General features: G+C 34.7%; 1 protein-coding gene across 6 annotated transcripts in view; it reads right to left on the bottom strand.

The window, feature by feature from the left end:
- The window catches only part of LOC307148969 (signal-induced proliferation-associated 1-like protein 2), a 138149-nt gene that overhangs the window by 42901 nt on the left and 76473 nt on the right, over positions 1-18775 (bottom strand). For all 6 annotated transcript variants that reach the window (XM_079854954.1, XM_079854951.1, XM_079854952.1 and 3 more), the window contains exons 9-11: positions 10234-10508; positions 3329-3571; positions 462-611 (exon numbers count right to left, since the gene is read on the bottom strand). In XM_079854954.1, coding sequence (XP_079711080.1) covers positions 462-611; positions 3329-3571; positions 10234-10508 — 668 coding nt within the window. The remainder of the gene's footprint in view (positions 1-461; positions 612-3328; positions 3572-10233; positions 10509-18775) is intronic.

Raw genomic sequence — 18775 nt, 5'->3', positions numbered from 1 at the left:
ATATACATAAAAAAAAATTAAGTATATGAAATAATAACACATACATTTTATTAAATAATAGTAATATTAAATAGTTTAATACAAACTAATAGTATAAGTCATAAAAATGAATACATTTTTCTTATTAATACTTTATAATACTTTATATTTTATAAACTAAATCCAAACTACATAAATAGTAAATCATAATTATATTTTAATATAATTTAATCTATTTATTTATTAATTTATATTAATCAAATTACTCATTGGACCAATACAATAATACTTAATTAAACTTAAATAACCAAAATTTTACTTAAATATTGCAATTAATTGCATTAATAGATTTTAATCAAATTATATTATTTAATATTAAAACATACAATACATACCCCTTTTTTTCTTTTTTTATACAGAATAATTGTATTAATTATGCCACACAAAAAAAGCTTGTCTGTGAGTTTGTGTTGGGATGTTACCCGTCGTATCCGGGCTGCTGGTTCCAGCTGGCGCTCCCACAGGGTCCGGGGTCACTGGAGGACGACTGGTTACTGGGCGAACTGCGGTAGTGTTGGGACGCCTCTCCTTTACTGCAGGACATCTGAGGGCTCTCCGTATCTTGAGCAGTCCTGTAGCGTGAGAAAGACACAGAACAGATGGGTTTGCATTCTCACAGCAGCTGTGCCACTGACACTGATCCGACAACAGCACAGGTTCCAGCCGAGCCTGTAGAGTCAAGAACACGACATCAAGCCTGACATCAACGTGTCTGATCCAATCACTCGGCTCACAAGAGCAACAAGCTGAACGCAACAATAAACATTCCTTTTTTCTACTATGACATTCTTATCAATCTTGAGGAAGATTAATACAATAATAATAAACTAAATTAAACATATTAAATCAAATTTACTTAATTTATTCAATTCAAATCAACCTACATCAGATACATTTTTTAAATAAAAACCTACATCAGATAAACTACATGATATAGATATTAAAAGATAAGATGAAATATAATATATAATATGATATATACTGTATAATTAATATTATCATGACAAAGTACATGAAATAATCAACAAATATTTTATTTAATCATATTTTTATAAATATTTTTTATTAATAAAAACATTTTCAATTAAACATAATATAAATTTAAAATATAATTAACTAACAGTGGATTAGTGAAATGGATAATTAGGCAACACATAGACCGACCCATCAATAACAGTCAGATTTTCAAATCAATTTTAACCATTTTAAGGTAAATATAAATACAATTTTCCTTTTATTTACTTGACATTTGGGCAAATGTGCATGTGGGGTTTCCATGCATACAGAAGATGTGCACAGAATATCAAGATTTTGCAAATAAAAGGTAGATAAAAGGGTAAGTGCAATAACATACAGTATTAACATAAAACATAATGCATACTCCAAAAATAGCACAAGTAGAATGGTAATATGTTCCTCCACTAATGGATGCCTCACTAAAAACCTGTCTACTAAACCGTCAGTGATCCAATCACACGTCACCTGGTGAAAGTACTGGCGGTGAAAACTCCTGCATCTGATATTCCCACTCCCACTCTTACTGTTTCTGTCAGCTTTAATAATGGGAATCAGCAGTGCTCTCACTCTCCATGCATACATCGCATATACACCTTCCAAAACCGCAAAATATTACGTGTAGAAACATAATGAAGGTGATTTGCACAATTGGCATGGTGACTTTGTGCACCAAAAATGGCACAGGACAATATGCATGCTAGTATATTAATACACCACTGTGACAGAAGCATACAGATCTGCCAAGTCCTATAAATCTTTTACGAAAAATGTGAGAAGTGTTTGCATGTGCAAACATTGTCATATCATGTGTCCAGTGTGCTTTTAGTGATTTAGCATGAATGCACCAGCATGATCAGAGGAAGCACAGTTCAGTGGCATTACTGAAGCGATGCACAGCTCTCCACATGCGGTCTCACACAAGAGTCTGGAAAGGTCATCAACACCACGAGGGGCTTCCAAGTAAGAACAAATGACCACATTATAACAAACCATATTTGAAAGGCATATTGCATGCATACCAAATACAGGAACCTGAATTCGTGATGTTCTGGGTCAGTAAGTATCCCAAAAACTCTGGAAATGCAACAAAACACTTTCCAACAGCAAGTAAATGATAGTGCACATTGAAAACGAAAATGTTGCATGACACGGAACAAACACAGACAGTTTTTTTGTGTGCAATTTTCACAAAAAATTGTATTAGAGTATTTTTATCTTGTTTTACAGTTAAATAAAAAAAAAAGATATTCATAAGCATCACAAGAAGGCGATTAGTGCCATATTAAAGCAGTTTTATTTCTTCCCAAATTCAGTTTTCTTTATCCCAGATTCCATGTTTTCTGTTTTAATTTTCTTGATTCTGTTTCAATGGTTTAATTACATTTCAATAATCAAAAAGCTAATCAAATGAATTCATAAAACTTTAACAATTTAATAATAATAATAATTATTTTTAACAATGATAGGGCCCTAACAAATTGTTTTATTTTTATTCAGTTTTTCTGTTAAAATATTTCTGGATTTAAGATTTAATACAAAAGTATTATTAAAAACTGCGGCAATCAAATAAAGGCATAAAATAAAAATATAATCTTATTTATTAATTTAACTACACTTGTATTTTTTGGCAAACAATGTGCAGCACAAAATATGTTTTTTACTGCTAATTTTAACATGAAGTCCATGTGTTCATGTCTCACTACACGAATGAACAGACTTCATGAATGCAGACTTCAGATTTCAATAGGAAAGATACAAAAACGTGTCATGAAATATAATAAATAATATTAATAATATTAATTTAAAATATTTTGTTTAATCTTATATAAAAACTTTAAACAATTTGTTGTTTATTGTATTGTTCATCTGATATAGGGTGATTTGGGTTTTATAAATGAACTGATAAGTAACGAGTAACCTGATTAATGTAACGGTGCCGAACCCAGCGAAGACTTCATATGACGCAAACTCCGAATCAACATGGACCAATGCTATATTATCTAAATGTCATAATCATTTGTTAACAAACAAGTATTCATTTCTTCAATGAGCTCCTTATATCTGCATTAAATTATTACATTTTTTAAATTAATACATATTTAGCCAACTATGATTTTGTATACACATTTCTGAAATACATAACTTTAGACAGTTACCTCACTCTAAATTGGACTCATGCACTTTCTGTAAAGCTGCTTTGAAATGATGTGTATTGTGAAAAGCGCTATACAAATAAACGTGAATTGAATTGAATTGTAACCAGAAGTGATACCTGGGTCCATCTGGCAGCTTCCTGTCGAAAGAGGTGCTGCGTGGGATAGCGTTCTGGAGGACCTGCTGGCAGGGCGTGCGATCGGGACCCTGTGTGGGGGATCCGCGGGGAACAGGCTGGCTGCTGGTGGGCACACGGTGCCAGGTGGTGTTTCTTTTGAAGGGCGTCTTGTACTCGCAGGGCGTTCCTTCACTGTCCAGCTTATACTCCACCATAGGAATGCGGTAAAGCTCTGAACATCCCCTGAGACACACAGAAAGCAGAAAATAAGCCACCGATATTTTTGGAAATATGAACACTGATTAATTGCTCATAATAAAATCAGGATTGTATCAATTATGCCCTCTTTTTAAATCTTGATTTTGCCTTTAGGCTCTACTAGAACAGGTTTTCATGCTTGAATGTTGATTATTTTCCCCATTTTCTCCATTGTTGCAGCTCCTCTCTTCCCAGTCTGTCAGTAACGCTCTGTTTAGTTCCTGTCTCTGTGAAGCCCCTCCTTCTGAAAGCACACTGTGCTCTGATTGGTCGGCTGGATCAGTGTGTTGTAAATTGGTCGAGCGCTTCGAGTGTGAGCGTCTTTGGGAAATGTTTTCTCTTATTGAATATTGTTTCTTTTGGAAAAGCATGGGTTTGCAACAACGTTTCGGTCACTGCAAACAAGCGTCTTGCTCAAGGGCTCAATGATGAGAACTCATTTTTCACTTCTTCAGGGATTGAACCAGTAATCATCTGGTTACCAGTCCAGAGCTTTAACAACTGCACCATATACCACTGCATACAATACAGTCAAGCCAAGTCAAATTTATTTATATAGTGCTTTTCACTATGCACATTGTTTCAAAGTAGCTTTACATAAAATCATGATGGTAATGTTTATAATAATATTGTTTACATTTTGCAATGAAAAAAAAAAAAAAATCAGGCAGGTGAGATTTGCTGTATTATATCTCACTTTACGTGAGTATAATGTAAAGTAAGATCAAGTAGGACGTACTTATATAATCAAAATGCTAAAAAGTGCTGGGTGATAATATAGGCACATTTTCCGAAATAAAAAGTGACAATTTATTGTGACAAAGCTGATATTTTATTTGTTTTTGTACAATTAAAATAACAAAGCGAGTGACGCCGAAGTCTCGCACATTCAAGTTACCAATGGACAAGTTAACACTAAACATAAGCTGGATAAGAGTAGTGGGGGAACTGGAAGATGCACAGAAATGGAGAAGCTGGATGAGGTGGGGTTCCTGTGTTGAAAGAAAAGAGCCCGAGGGTTCAGCGCTGCACACAGGTCACGAAAACAGTCCGCTTTCCAAATCGAAAAAAACAAAAAACACTTTTGCAATTCAACTCTGCTGCTATTGTCTCCATGAAGCTCTTGGGGTGAGGGTTTCACATTCTCCTCTGACATTTACATAACCAGCCCTGCAGCCCACAGACTCACATCAATTAGATGCAGAAGACAGCCCCAAAAATCAGAGAACGTGATCTCTGCATCGGCTGAAATGTGTTTTAAATTGAGCTGCATTCATCAGTTATTTGCCCATCGCCCTCTGGTTATCACTGACCTCGAGAACACTCCACGCTACGCTTTACACTTTCTGGCAGAATCTCTTGGCATGAGCAACGGCAATGCAAAACATCCTCGAAAGGGACTTTTTTGACCGACAAATCATGCTGGAATACATTAAATGGAAAAGATCATCAATAAATTAAATTCTGACATCATTTACTCACACTCATGCCATTCAGATTCTGTATGATTTCCTCATATGAAAAACAAGATAGTTTGTAATAGGGAATGAGTTGTTTGAGGTCTGAATACACACACACACACAAACACACAAAAGTGTCTTATGCTCACCAAGGCTGCATTTATTTGTAAAAACAGCAATATTGTGAAATATTATTACAATTTTTTTTCTATTTTCAAAAGTCAAATTTGATCCTTCAGAAATCATTACAATTCTGATTATTATCAATGTGCTGCTCAATATTTCTGTGATTATTTAAATTTTTTCAGGATTCTCTGTTGAATATAAAGTACATAAGAACAGAATTTGTTTGAAGTAAAAATCTTTTTTTAAAGGGCACCTATTATGCCCCTTTTTAGAAGATGTAATATTGGTCTTGGGTGTCCCCAGAATGCATTTGTGAAGTTTCAGCACAAAATACCCCACAGTTAATTTATTATAACCATTTGAAAATGTCATTTTTGGGGCCTGTTTTAAAAAGAGCTGTTTTGTGGTGTACCACTTTAAATGTAAATGAGCTGCATATCCCCGCCCTGCTGCTGGACCTAGATGATGAAGAGAGTCCGGCACAGAATAAACACGAATGAGAATGGACTAAACGTCTCGCAATGGTTATTTGATACATTTATGTACTTACAAAGTTTTAATCGCGTCCCTTTTGCCATTATGGATGTGCAACACACACACACACACACACACACGAACTGTGATAACGTTCGCGCAATTTTTTGAAACTACACACACACACACACTACTGTGAAGTACAAACAAATTTTTTTATTTATTTCTTAAGGGGAGGGAGATAGACGTTTATATAGCCTACTGTCTATGGAGATAGAGCAGACCTTAATTTATTTACATTTGTAAATGCTGCAAAAAAAATGCCTACGTGACATAAAACTGTCTGACGTTGTTTGTTGAGACATCCTATGACGACGACAATATATAGCTTTAGACGCATTTGTTGTTGAACTGGCTGACATCGATTGAAATGACTATTTGCTCAAAAATCATAAAATACACTTACTTTTTCTGGAGGTGACGTTGGATCGCGAATTAGGCAACGATCCACACTCTAGGATTAACTTTGACCCTCGTTCACTAAACAGTCAGTCAGAAAATGAATCTCGTATTTAGGAAGTTTAAGTGGTGCCTTTTCTTCATAAATAAAATCCATCCGCTGCGTTTTCAGTGGCTCTGATGTCAGTGAAGACTAGTATGTCCATTCTTACATCCCACAACACACTTCTTAGGAGACATTACGGCTGTCGTTGAAACAATGGAGGATGCAGATCACCGAGGGCGGGGTCTATGCCAAAACCAGATGTCAATCAAATCACGTCGGTGGGGCTTAGCTCATTTCTACGTCACAGTGAGGAAAATCTAGAACAGGGTGTTCTGAGACAGTGCTTATGATTTATTGAGATAGTAAAAAAACTACTGGGTGGATTTTTATCATTCTAGGGTGGTTTTGCTCACACACTGCCAACACACATTTATGTTCAAACACCATGTAAAAGTGAATTTTGCATAATAGGTGCCCTTTAACATTATAAATGTCTTTACTGTCACTTTTGAACAATGTATTGCTCCTTGTGGAATAAAAGTATTAATTTCAGCCTCAATGCCCATTAATGAGAACCAGTATACTTTGCATGCAGTTTAATGCATTGCAGTATATTGAGGTGAGTCATGTGACACGTCTTTAGTTCTGGGACCCAGATGTCTCTTAAGTGTTTATCAATGACCAGAAATCAAACAAAAAGCATGCAAAAGCATCCAGACGCGTCTTTGTAAAGCTGCTGAAACATTAGCCTCAGCGAACAGCGTCGGCTCGAGTGTTTGAAAAGTCCGTCAACAGAAATGCATTTTCTGTACATCGCTCACAGACATAATGAGAACCAGTTGGAAAGAAACGTAAACTACTGAATCCAACATTTGGCGCCTCGAGCATTTGAGATGTTGAGTGTTTACAGTGTCTACGCAGGAGAATAAACTGGTCCGTTTTCTCATTAAAAGTGGAATAATATCCAAAACCAGTGATAAACAATCCACAGCATAAGCTGAAGGCATTTTAAAGAGGATGATAAAGATAATGTGAGTTTTCCACAAGTGATTTACTTCACTATTAACTTCAACTTCAACAAAACATTGACTTTTTCCACATCAAAACCTGAAACCTCTGACGTACATGGACATAATCTGGAGAATAATCTACAGTGAGCGGCGTGTGAATGAGCCGAGAAACACGAGCCCGACGCTCTTAAAGATTCAGTGTTGTTTTAGAAAGACACTTGATCCCACATGTCCAACGAAGCAAAAGTTATTCCCAACATTAGTGTCCTTATCCGAGAAAAAGTAGGTATTGCTCGTGGCTCTGCTCACATTTACAGGCTCAGATTTATAGAGCGATGTTTTCCACTGCCGCCCGCCAACAACTGCTCGACTGACTCAATCCTCTCACACGACTGCGTCATAATGGAAAACAGAGCGTGATGTAAAGGTGAGATTAATGACCCTGCAAAATGCAATAATGATCAGTATTGACTGACGTTCTTAATGCTTGTTTAAATACCGTAAGAGTTTAGCAAAACAATGCAACGAGCGTTCATACTTCATCGCATCGAGTGCTCACACATGCAAAGCTTAAATCTAGCATTCATTTCCCATTATGCACTATGCATGGCGTAAATAAAACACTGCATTTATAAAGAAAAGTTTCACATTAGATCTTCAAGTTAAAGCACACTACTATTTAAAAGTTTGGGGTCAGTAAGATGTTTTGGTTTATAAGGAAATTAATACTTTTATTCAGCAAGGACGCATTACATTGATCAAAGGTGACAGTAAAGACATTTATGATGTTAGACATTATTTATATTTCAAATGCATGCTGTTCTTTTGAACTTTCTATTCATCAAAGAATCCTGAAAAATGTCATTGATCACAGTTAGCACAAAAATATGAAGCAGATACATTATTCATTATTCATTCATTCATTACATTATTCATCACTGATAATAATATTTTTGATCCTCAAATCAGAATATTATAATGATTTCTGAAGGATCATGTGACACTGAAGACTGGAGTAATGATGCTGAAAATTCAGCTTTGATCACAGGAATAAATTACATTTTACTATATATTCATATAGAAAACAGTCCTTTTAACTTGTAATAATATTTCACAATATGTACTGTATTTTTGATCAAATGAATGCATTGGTGTCTTGGTGAGAAAAAGACACTTGTAGACCCCAAACTTTTCAAGTGCATATAATAGATCTTCAAATTAAAGTGCCTTCAAGTAAATAAATATCAAAGTACCATCAGTGTACCAGGGTAACATCACAGTACTTCTTTGTAAGGGTGGGAAATCAAAAAAAAAAAAAAAAACCTGGACTTTTCCAATCAAACACACTGTTTTTACATCCGCTCTTATTTTAAAGAGCCCATACATGTCTTTTTATGGTTGCGCAGAATCCAGTCTGGGCTGGTGAAATATGGCTCTAATATTAGCCTAACCCAGAAAATCTATTTATTTACACTAGAGCAGCGGGATGTGGCCGGCCGTAACCCTGCGCGGTCCACAAGAGTTTCTATACACGCCGCCCATACATCACACTAATGAGAGAAACATTTCAGATGTGTCCACACTCAAAATTACTCACTTATGGATTGAAAATGTAAACAGTGAGTAAATGTTTGGTTTTCAGACTAATCAGAGAGAGTATGTAATATTATGAGGCTCTGCTCCTCGAATTCAGACCTGAAACGTGAGATTTATCTGGGTATAATGTTCAAACATGCTGGACATCTGGAGTTCTGCTAATTCTAGGAATATTCCATGGTTGTTTAACTTTATCACTTGCAATTAGATTTATGCACTTGTCAGACGCTTTTATCCAAAGTGACTTGCACTGCATTGAAGGTACAGTGTGCATTTGATCAGTTTCCGCATTCCCTGGGAATCGAACCCATGACCTTGGCATAGGAAGCGGCAGAAAATGATCATTGGCTTTAATGCACATTTAAAGCAAACACATATTTTACAAATACAACAATCTAGCAATGACCTAACAGCACCAGAATATTGTTTTACATAGGTACATTTCCTTTAGAAAATGTAAAAATGATGTCATATGATCATGTATGATGACAGATGATCATGTATGATGTCAGATGATCATGTTTACATGTGATATGAATAAACTATGCCAATTTTAAAGGCACAAGCATAAGGCTCATAGAATCACTATCTAGATGTGCAGTGGTCTGTCCACGAGGCATGTTTGTGAGCAAATTAATCGGACGAATGTGGATAAACTGGTTTACTTAACCCAATTAACCCAGTAAAAAAAAATACTTTTATATTACAAATGAGACCGAGCAGCTGAATGAATTAGTCAGCTCGTTTCAACGCATGAAAAGACTAATTAATTAATATGATTTCTTTATGAAATGTAATCAAAAATGACGGTAAAAAACAAAACAAAATAAATATGAATAAAAAAACAAATCTAAATAACTGATATATATATAAAATTACAATTGAAAAATATATGTAATAATAATTAAATATACAGTAAAAATAAATACATATATATAATTATATATAATTTGTGTTATATATAATTTGTATTAATAATTAATAATTTATATATAACTCTGAAATTATATTACAGTACATTAATTTTTTTTATTCATTATATATATATATATATATATATATATATATATATATATATATATATATATATATATATATATATATATATATATATATACACACACACACACATTAATAATATTACTATAATTATTATAAAAATAATAATAATAATATAAAAGTATTATAATAATATAAGGAATTATATATATATATATATATATATATATAAATATATATATATATATATATATATATATATATATAAATAAATATAATGAATACTTTTTTTATATGTACTGTAATATAATTTTAGAGTTACATAACCTTTTTAAAAACCATTTCAACACACTCAACCAATTAGTACGTTTTAAAGCAAAGCAACAATCAGGGAAAAATTGGAAAAGGCCCTACTTCTACAGGGGATGGATGTTAATAGGATAGATGTTAATGATGGACAGAACGAATCACTGATACCTTCTGGGAGCTCCGTCCTTATAGGGCTGTATGATGATGACCTTGACGGAGATGGAGGTCCTCAACAGGTCGATCATCTGTTCGTGGGTCAGCGTCGCCACCGCCACCTTGCAGATCTCCACCAGCCGGCTGCCCTGACGCAAGCCAGCTTTCCACGCATATCCGAACGGCTCCACGTCAGCCACGATGCCCTCGAAGTTCACGTGGAAGCCGAGCTGGCCGAGACCGTTCCTGCGCAGGGTCATTTCTGTGGTCTCGCAGCCGCGGGTCACGATCTGATCAACACAGAGAAATCAGCCTCAGAAACCAATGGGACTTTCACTCGTACAAATCATCAGCATCACATGACTCCACGTAAGAAAAGAAAAGTCACATGGGTTTGGAACAACACGACGGTGGGTAAATAATGACAGTATTATTTCCGGGTGAACTGTTCCTTTAAGTAGCTCTGTCGTGAAGGACAGATGGTAACAGGGAAAAATGCCAAAAAGAGAGAAAAAAAAAACAACATCCCGAGGCAACATTTAAATCCAACCGGGGACGGATGCGTGAGTCTATGTTCTCTCAATCTAAAGAGCCTTTCATATGGAAATAAAGACAAGGGCACTCCAGGGAAAATGTTTTTTGGAAAGTAAAAAGCTAAAGATGCAGTGAGTCAGTGGAGAGAGAGAAACTTCTGTCCGGAGCAAAAAGAGGGAAATGTTTACAATGGAACAAGATCAGAAAAGCAAAGTTTAATAATAAAAAAAGTCAAATTAAAACTGTTGAAAAAAAAAAAAAAAAAAATGAAAAAAAGCATATGCATTAAAAGGATGAAAATAAATACAAAATTTTTAAATATGAACAATATAAAATAATATAATATATGTATGATTAAAGCTATTGAACAATCCTCTAACCCTAAGTATTAAACTTCTAATAATGCATTTATTTATTTTATATAATATAACACACATTATAGTAATTTTATATAATTTTATATTATATTAATATTACATAAAAAAATATATATATATATATATATATAAATAATAATATTTTATAATTAGAGTACTTAGAGCTGTTGAACACATCTCTAACAATAACTACTAAAATACATATAATATATTATATTACAACAAACCCCTAAACCAAATAATATTACAAATATTAATATAAAATAATATAACAATTAAAACTGTTAAACAAACCCCTAACCTCAAGTATTACATTTCTACAAATAAATAAAATATATATTTGATATAATAAAGTAGCATAATATAATATAATATATTATAAAATAATGAATAACACCAAGTTTTAAACTTCTAAAAAAGAAATTAATTAAAAAAGAAAAATCTATAAATAAGATAAATTTGATCTCAAATCAAGCGTTTGTTTAAGGAGTAGTGTGTGTTTCCATTCGGTGCTGCTAGTGGGGCAGAGATGACACACACCAGAGTTAAAGACCTGCCTGTTTTCAACTGGTTTGACTGTTTCTTTGGGCTGTTAATGGGTGTAATTAGCATTAATCTAGTATAAACATGGCATTCTGGTATGGCGAGAAGCTGTGTTGAAGCACACTTACAGGGTCATGTACAACATCACCATCACACAATCTCAGTCACTCATTAGACAGCATTAACAAGAGCTGACCTCACACACAACCTCCACATCACTGCTCTATCAACGTGAACTACAGTCTGAAACTACAAGGCCTGAGAGGACATTTAAGAAAGTGTGTGTTGATCAGTGAATGTACATCTGATGACTCAGCAGAGTCAGAAGACAGAGAAAGGTCACAGGAGTGTGAGGTCTGGTCATGAGTGAGTCAGTAAATAACTCTGAGGAGAGGCTGATCCGTCTTAAGAGCTTTACTGTAATAAGCCGAGCTAGTGAGAGCGAGTCACCGTAAACTTCATTTGCACTTGTTCGCAATGTTAAAGCATTTTAAAGCCCCTGATTCGATGACTGACCTATTAGATTGGATGAGGCCTCACTTTATTTTCAACTGATATCAATTCATATAAAAATGACTTTGCATGGGTTATTTTAGAATAGCAAAATAATCAAAGTGCACAAAATGTTAGTATTGCTTAATCTTCATTTATATACAGTTACAAACAAAAGATTATTCAATTTAGAACACTAGAAAATATATAATAAATTTATGATGTAAAAATCTAATTGTATGTATAAATATAGAATGAATACAATGTATAGCATAAAATTAAAAAATTAGAAGGTCAGAAAATATATTAATTTTCCTTCTTGTAATTAATGGTCAAATGTTATGTAAATATATAATTTATAAAACTGACAGTATAAATGAAATAATATTAATAAAAAAAAGAAAAATAAAAGAAAAAATATTTAAAGAAATTAGAAGCCCAGAAAGTATTTCAATTTTCTTTGATGTAATTAATGGTAAAGTGTAATAGAAATATATAATGAACAAATAAAATAAATAAATAATAGAAAAAAGGGGAAAAAAATCATAAAAATTATATATATATATATATATACACATTTATAAATTAGAAGGCCAGAAAGTATATAAAATTTATTTTATGAAATTAATGGTCAAATGTAATGTAAATAAATAATGAATGAAACTGATAAATAAATAATAGAAAATCAAAAATATAATAAGAACTTAAAAGGCCAGAAAACCCATATGTTTAAAGTTTAGAAAACCCATCCGAAATAAATAAAGCAAATGTAAATATATAATGAATAAAAGTGCAACAGACAAAAACCCTCTAAGAAACAATTCACCCAAACAGCGTGAATAAGAATGCTATATGAATTAGGGTGATCCAAATCTTGGATCCATTTGACTTTAAAACAGCACAACCTCATGCTTTAGACGGATCAACGAAACGCTGAAGAACTGCTGGTCGATCAGCATCAGGGTTTTAGAAGGAGAACAACACACACACACACACACACACACACACACACACACACACACACACACACACACACACACACACACACACACACACACACACACACACACACACACACACACACACACACACACACACACACACACACACACACACACACACCAGTTAGAAGTAAAGAAAGCCATCAAGTGAGCTGTGAGAAACTAAAAGAGTGCAGTGGTGATCCTCTGAGGGAGGAGCAACTCTCGTCTTTTCCCACACAGTGTCTGTCTCTCCGTTAAACTCTTCTAAAGAGAGCAATCGCGATTCACATCACATCAGCAGCTCTGAAACTCAGATGTGGGCGCTGAGAAGCTGTCGGACAGTCCCGTGATCTGCTTCACATCACATCAGCAGCTCTGAAACTCGGATCTGAGCGCTGAGAAGCTGAAGAACCCTAACCCGTCCCTGATCCGCTTCACATCACATCAGCAGCTCTGAAACTCTGAAACTCGGAAGTGAGCGCTGAGAAGCTGAAGAACCCTAACCCGTCCCGTGGTCCGCTTCACATCACATCAGCAGCTCTGAAACTCTGAAACTCGGATCTGAGCGCTGAGAAGCTGAAGAACCCTAACCCGTCCCTGATCCGCTTCACATCACATCAGCAGCTCTGAAACTCTGAAACTCGGATCTGAGCGCTGAGAAGCTGAAGAACCCTAACCCGTCCCGTGGTCCGCTTCACATCACATCAGCAGCTCTGGAACTCAGATGTGGGCGCTGAGAAGCTGTCGAAGCTGTCGGACCGTCCCGTGATCCGCTTCAGACTGACATGTGAGAGACAGATGTACACTCCTAAAAATACAGGTGCTGTTTTGGGATTCACAGTTCCAAAAAGAACCTTTATCATCCACTACCTTTCCATTATACAAAATGGTGTTTATAATTTAAAAAGGGTTCTTTAGACTTTTTAAATGTTCTTTATTTCTTTCTTTATTTAAACTGTATTTATTTCTTTAAAAGAACACGTTTTACTGACAAACTTTTGAACGGTACTAGTGCATTTATATATTACATGGTAACACTTTACAATAAGGTTTCATTAGTTAACTACTTTAGTTAAGAATGAACAAGACTTCTACAGCTTTTATTAATCTAAATTAATATTAATTTCAATATTTACTAATACATGATTAAAATCCAAAACTGAGTTTGTTAACATTAGTTAATGCACTGTGAACTAACATGAACAAACAATGAACAGCTGTATTATTATTAACTAAGATTAACAAAGATGAATAAATACAGTAACACATATATTGATCATTGTTAGTTTATGTTAGTTAATACATTAACGAAACCTTAAAGTAAAGTGTTTCCATTAAAATGATCTAATGAGTTTTTCTTTTTATATGAATATGATTTATACATTATATTTATATATGTGTATATAATTAGCATTATTATTATTGATACTAAATTAGAGGTAAACATTTTTTTTCATATTTACTATGGGCGGAGGCACTCAACATAAAAACCAATGTAGGAAAGAAAATGTCTTATTGCAATATAAACTCACAGAGCAAGCTGTTTGAAGTGGAAGAGAAAAGGATTGTGGGACAGTTTAAGGATGAGGACTGCTGTGATCTGCCAAATCTCCATGCAAACAGAAGTAAAGGTAGAAACCCTCCCGGCCAGCCTGAGAGAAGCGGCTGAGACGAGCAGAGACACAGATGGTGAAGCGGGACAGTCGAGAGCAGACCTGTGTCTTCTGACAGCTTCTGGCCCGAGCACGCACACACACACACACACACACACACACACACACACACACACACACACACACACACACACACACACACACACACACACACACACACACACACACACACACACACACACACACACACAAGATCCCAGCAGCCCTCTGGAGGAACATATCCTGGTGAAGCGCTCAAAGTGTTTTACTGATTTTAGCTGTACCATGAAAAGTCAATGGGGTCCAATGTTGTTTGGACAGGAATTGTTATTCTAAATACTTTTTTTTAATATATTTTTTATTTTTTGAGTTCCACAGAAAAAAGTCAAACTAGGATATCTGCAAGGAAATCTATCTATCTATCCATCTATCTGTCTGTCCATCCATCCATCTACAGTATGTCTGTCAGTCTATAAAAGTAAGTAAAATGTTCAAATAGCTTCCAGCACCGTGAACTGCTAACTGGCACAGTTTCTGCTGTAGTAAAGCAGACACAGGAAGTCAAATACGAGGGCATGATTAGCATAAGCAGTGAGCAGACCTATCCTGTCCTTGATATTCATTGGCTCATTCCGTATGCAAATGTGTCTCGTCCTCCAGGAGCAGAGCTGGATGCTCTACAGGTACAGGATGTCATTTTCCTCCTTACGCTCAGAGCTCACACACACACACACACACACACACACACACACACACACACACACACACACTGCGAGCCCCTGAGGTGAGAGCGTTTGGCTTGTCTGTCGCAGTGTGTGATGTATGGGGGGGGGGGTGCTCTGAGAAACAAGGACACACTCAGCTTTTGTGCCGGCCCGCGGCGCGATGACTTTGAAGACACACAGATGAAGGGGAGGAAGAGAGAGATCCTTCATTGAATAAGGCTGACGGTGATGTTTACAAAGCAGCACAACCTCTACTTTAACACCCACCAAATCCACACAGCTTGGCACTGAGGATGAACACGGGACATTAACACACTCTCACGAATCTGAATTAAACCGGCCTCACCCACAGGAGGCTGAACTGACTTTGAACTGCAATGAATTGTAATTCAAACAGATGATTTACATAAATAATTCATAATTACTTTTGACTGATTATGTCTATTTATGTACTGACGTGATAACATTCATATTATTTACATTTATATTATTTATCAACTCAATACTCATTAATAAAACTAAAATATTAACCTACATGAAATGCCATGCATTGAATATAATTCATTAAATTTCACTGTGCAAAATAGCTCAACACTTCAGCAAAATATATGTAAAAAATTGATACTTTTTGAAAAGAAAATGTAAGATATTTTAAATCTATACATATACAATTTAATATACACAAATAAAAACAAAGAATTTATATATATATATATATATATATATATACTGTATATATATAACACACAAAAATAAAATGTAAGTCCTTATTAGCATAATATAGTCACTTTTTTTTTTTGAAAAATTTACATCCGTTTTATAAATGAAGTTCTGCTATCTTAAATTAAATGTCAGAAGTCACCAATACTTCAATATTTTAAATACTAATAAATATTACTATAAAGAATTCTAGATTTATTTTATATGTATCCATCATAAACATTTATGAAAAAAAAAAAAAATTCTATATATGAAAAATTCTGCCACTAGGCATTCCTACTCTGCTTTGCTGCACGCAGCTTCAAAATAAAGACGCTGGTTCCTAATATGAACGCAATCCCATTGTGTCACTAACTGGGGAATATGTAATCTCCATCAAATCACCTAACCGCCCAGGCAGGTGATCCGGGGCTCGTCTCATGATGACTCTGAGCGGCTCCTGAATGAGAAACATATGTTCTGGGAGCGTCGTGTCTGACAGCAGTCCCGAGTACACAAAGTGCCATCAGGAAATGAGGCCAAAAACAGTGGGATGTTGCTAATCCCACATGTGCTTAATCCCTGGAGATCTCCCTGTCCCAGAACCATCCAGGTAACCCAGATGAGCTCATCCGTCACAGCACCATATTACGTCTTTCTCTGCCTATCTATGTCCTCGCTGCTGATAAACAAGGAAACCTCATCGTAAATCAACAGCTCTGATCCAAAACATGCAGTCTATACCTAGACAGGATTTAAGGCATCATAAACACACTCCTGGGACAAAAACTGCTTCAACTGGTACACTTAACCCACTAAACTGTCCATCCTATACACATTTCACAGAAACTCATACTGTAGAAATTGCTTAAGTGAGATTTTTTTCAAGAGAATTAGATGGTACCAATCATAATTGATTTTTGTAATATATAAATGAATAAATATTTATGTTTTTAATATTTAAAAAAACAACACCAACAACAAAAAATATTATATATTAATATTATATATTATTATATTATTTGTTGTATTTTTTATATATTCAAATGTTATTTATTTATTTATTAATATTAGGAATGCATAAACATACATATACACATACACATATATATACACACACACACACACACACACACACACACATACATATATATACACACACACTATGTAATAATATTATATAAATATATATATATATATATATATATATATATATATATATATATATATATATAAATAAATAAATAATAATAATAATATATCAGGGTTCCCACACCTTGGTTAACTTCAAATTCAAGGACTTTCCAGGTCCATTCAAGGACTTAAAGTGGGGACACATTTCAAGTGAGAGCAAGGTTAGATCATGTTACCTTGTAAGATACATTGTTACAGTTTTGCACGCGTAAACGTCATGGCAACATACAACACAAAGTACCTCACACAGTAAACATTTAACGCAACGCGTAATTGTGTGCATAGGCCACGAAGTGTTGGTGAAATAACACATTAGCGGACCGGAGGGAATAATATGGAATTTTATCCACAAAACGTCTTGCACAGCATATATGTACAGGAAGAAGATTCAAATTTTTAATTACAGATATTTTCTGATAAAACATAAGCCTGAATTTCCCCAAAGAATAGGCATTTAAGGAATAATTAGAGCGTTACCCAAGATTAAACGACCACAACTGGAAGCACTCGCTTCTCCAGCCAAGAGAGGAAAACAATTAGCATGTTTTCATTCAACCTGATTGGGTTTCTGTAAAAGGGAAAGGACTGAGATGAGAAGATAGACATCTGAATGAAACTATCCTGAAGACACATCAAAAAGATGAACAGGAATAGAGCATCATGGGAGTTTTAGTTGCTAGTTTAAATTCTTAAATTAAACATGCACTACTGTTCAAACGTTTGAAAGATTTTATTCGTTTCTAAGCAGCTTTACCGAAATTCATAATATATATTAAGGTAATAAAATTGAGTAAATTATGACAATTTTCATTTTTTGGATGAACTATCCCTTTAATGGTCAATAACATTTTTCAAATTGGCACAACAGATATTTTTTTTACGTTGCATTATTTTTTATTATTATTATCTCCTGCACTACATCAAGCCACCCGTACAATAGCTGTCACCGTTCAAATTAATCCACAGTTCATATTAACCGTGTAATGTAATTCAAAGTAGCAATGGTTGGGACAGACTTTCACCTTTAAAAAGACGCAGTCAAATCTTAAGCAGGTTTGAACTTACAGACTTTTTACTACAAGCTTCGATGAACCCAATAAATCTGGATCATGTCAAATCGTCAACAGTAAAATCCAGATAACCGAGTAATCCACGTACAAAGAACTACAGTGTTTGAGAGTGGGGCAAAGCAGATGTTGTTCGCGGACAGCAAATGAAAACCATAGGCTGGCAAAATGCAAATTTGTTACAAACAAACATAGGTTTGTGCTGGAAGTAAGACTGGAATTACTGGCGACTCGTTTCGGCAGTTCAGAATTAGTTATTTCTTTTGGGAGATGATGATAACTTCATTTATC

This window comes from Squalius cephalus (genome assembly GCF_949319135.1).
Source record: "Squalius cephalus genome assembly, chromosome: 21".
NCBI lineage: Eukaryota > Metazoa > Chordata > Actinopteri > Cypriniformes > Leuciscidae > Squalius > Squalius cephalus.
Note: the sequence above shows the minus strand (reverse complement) of the source record. Positions and strands in the feature narration are given on the sequence as shown.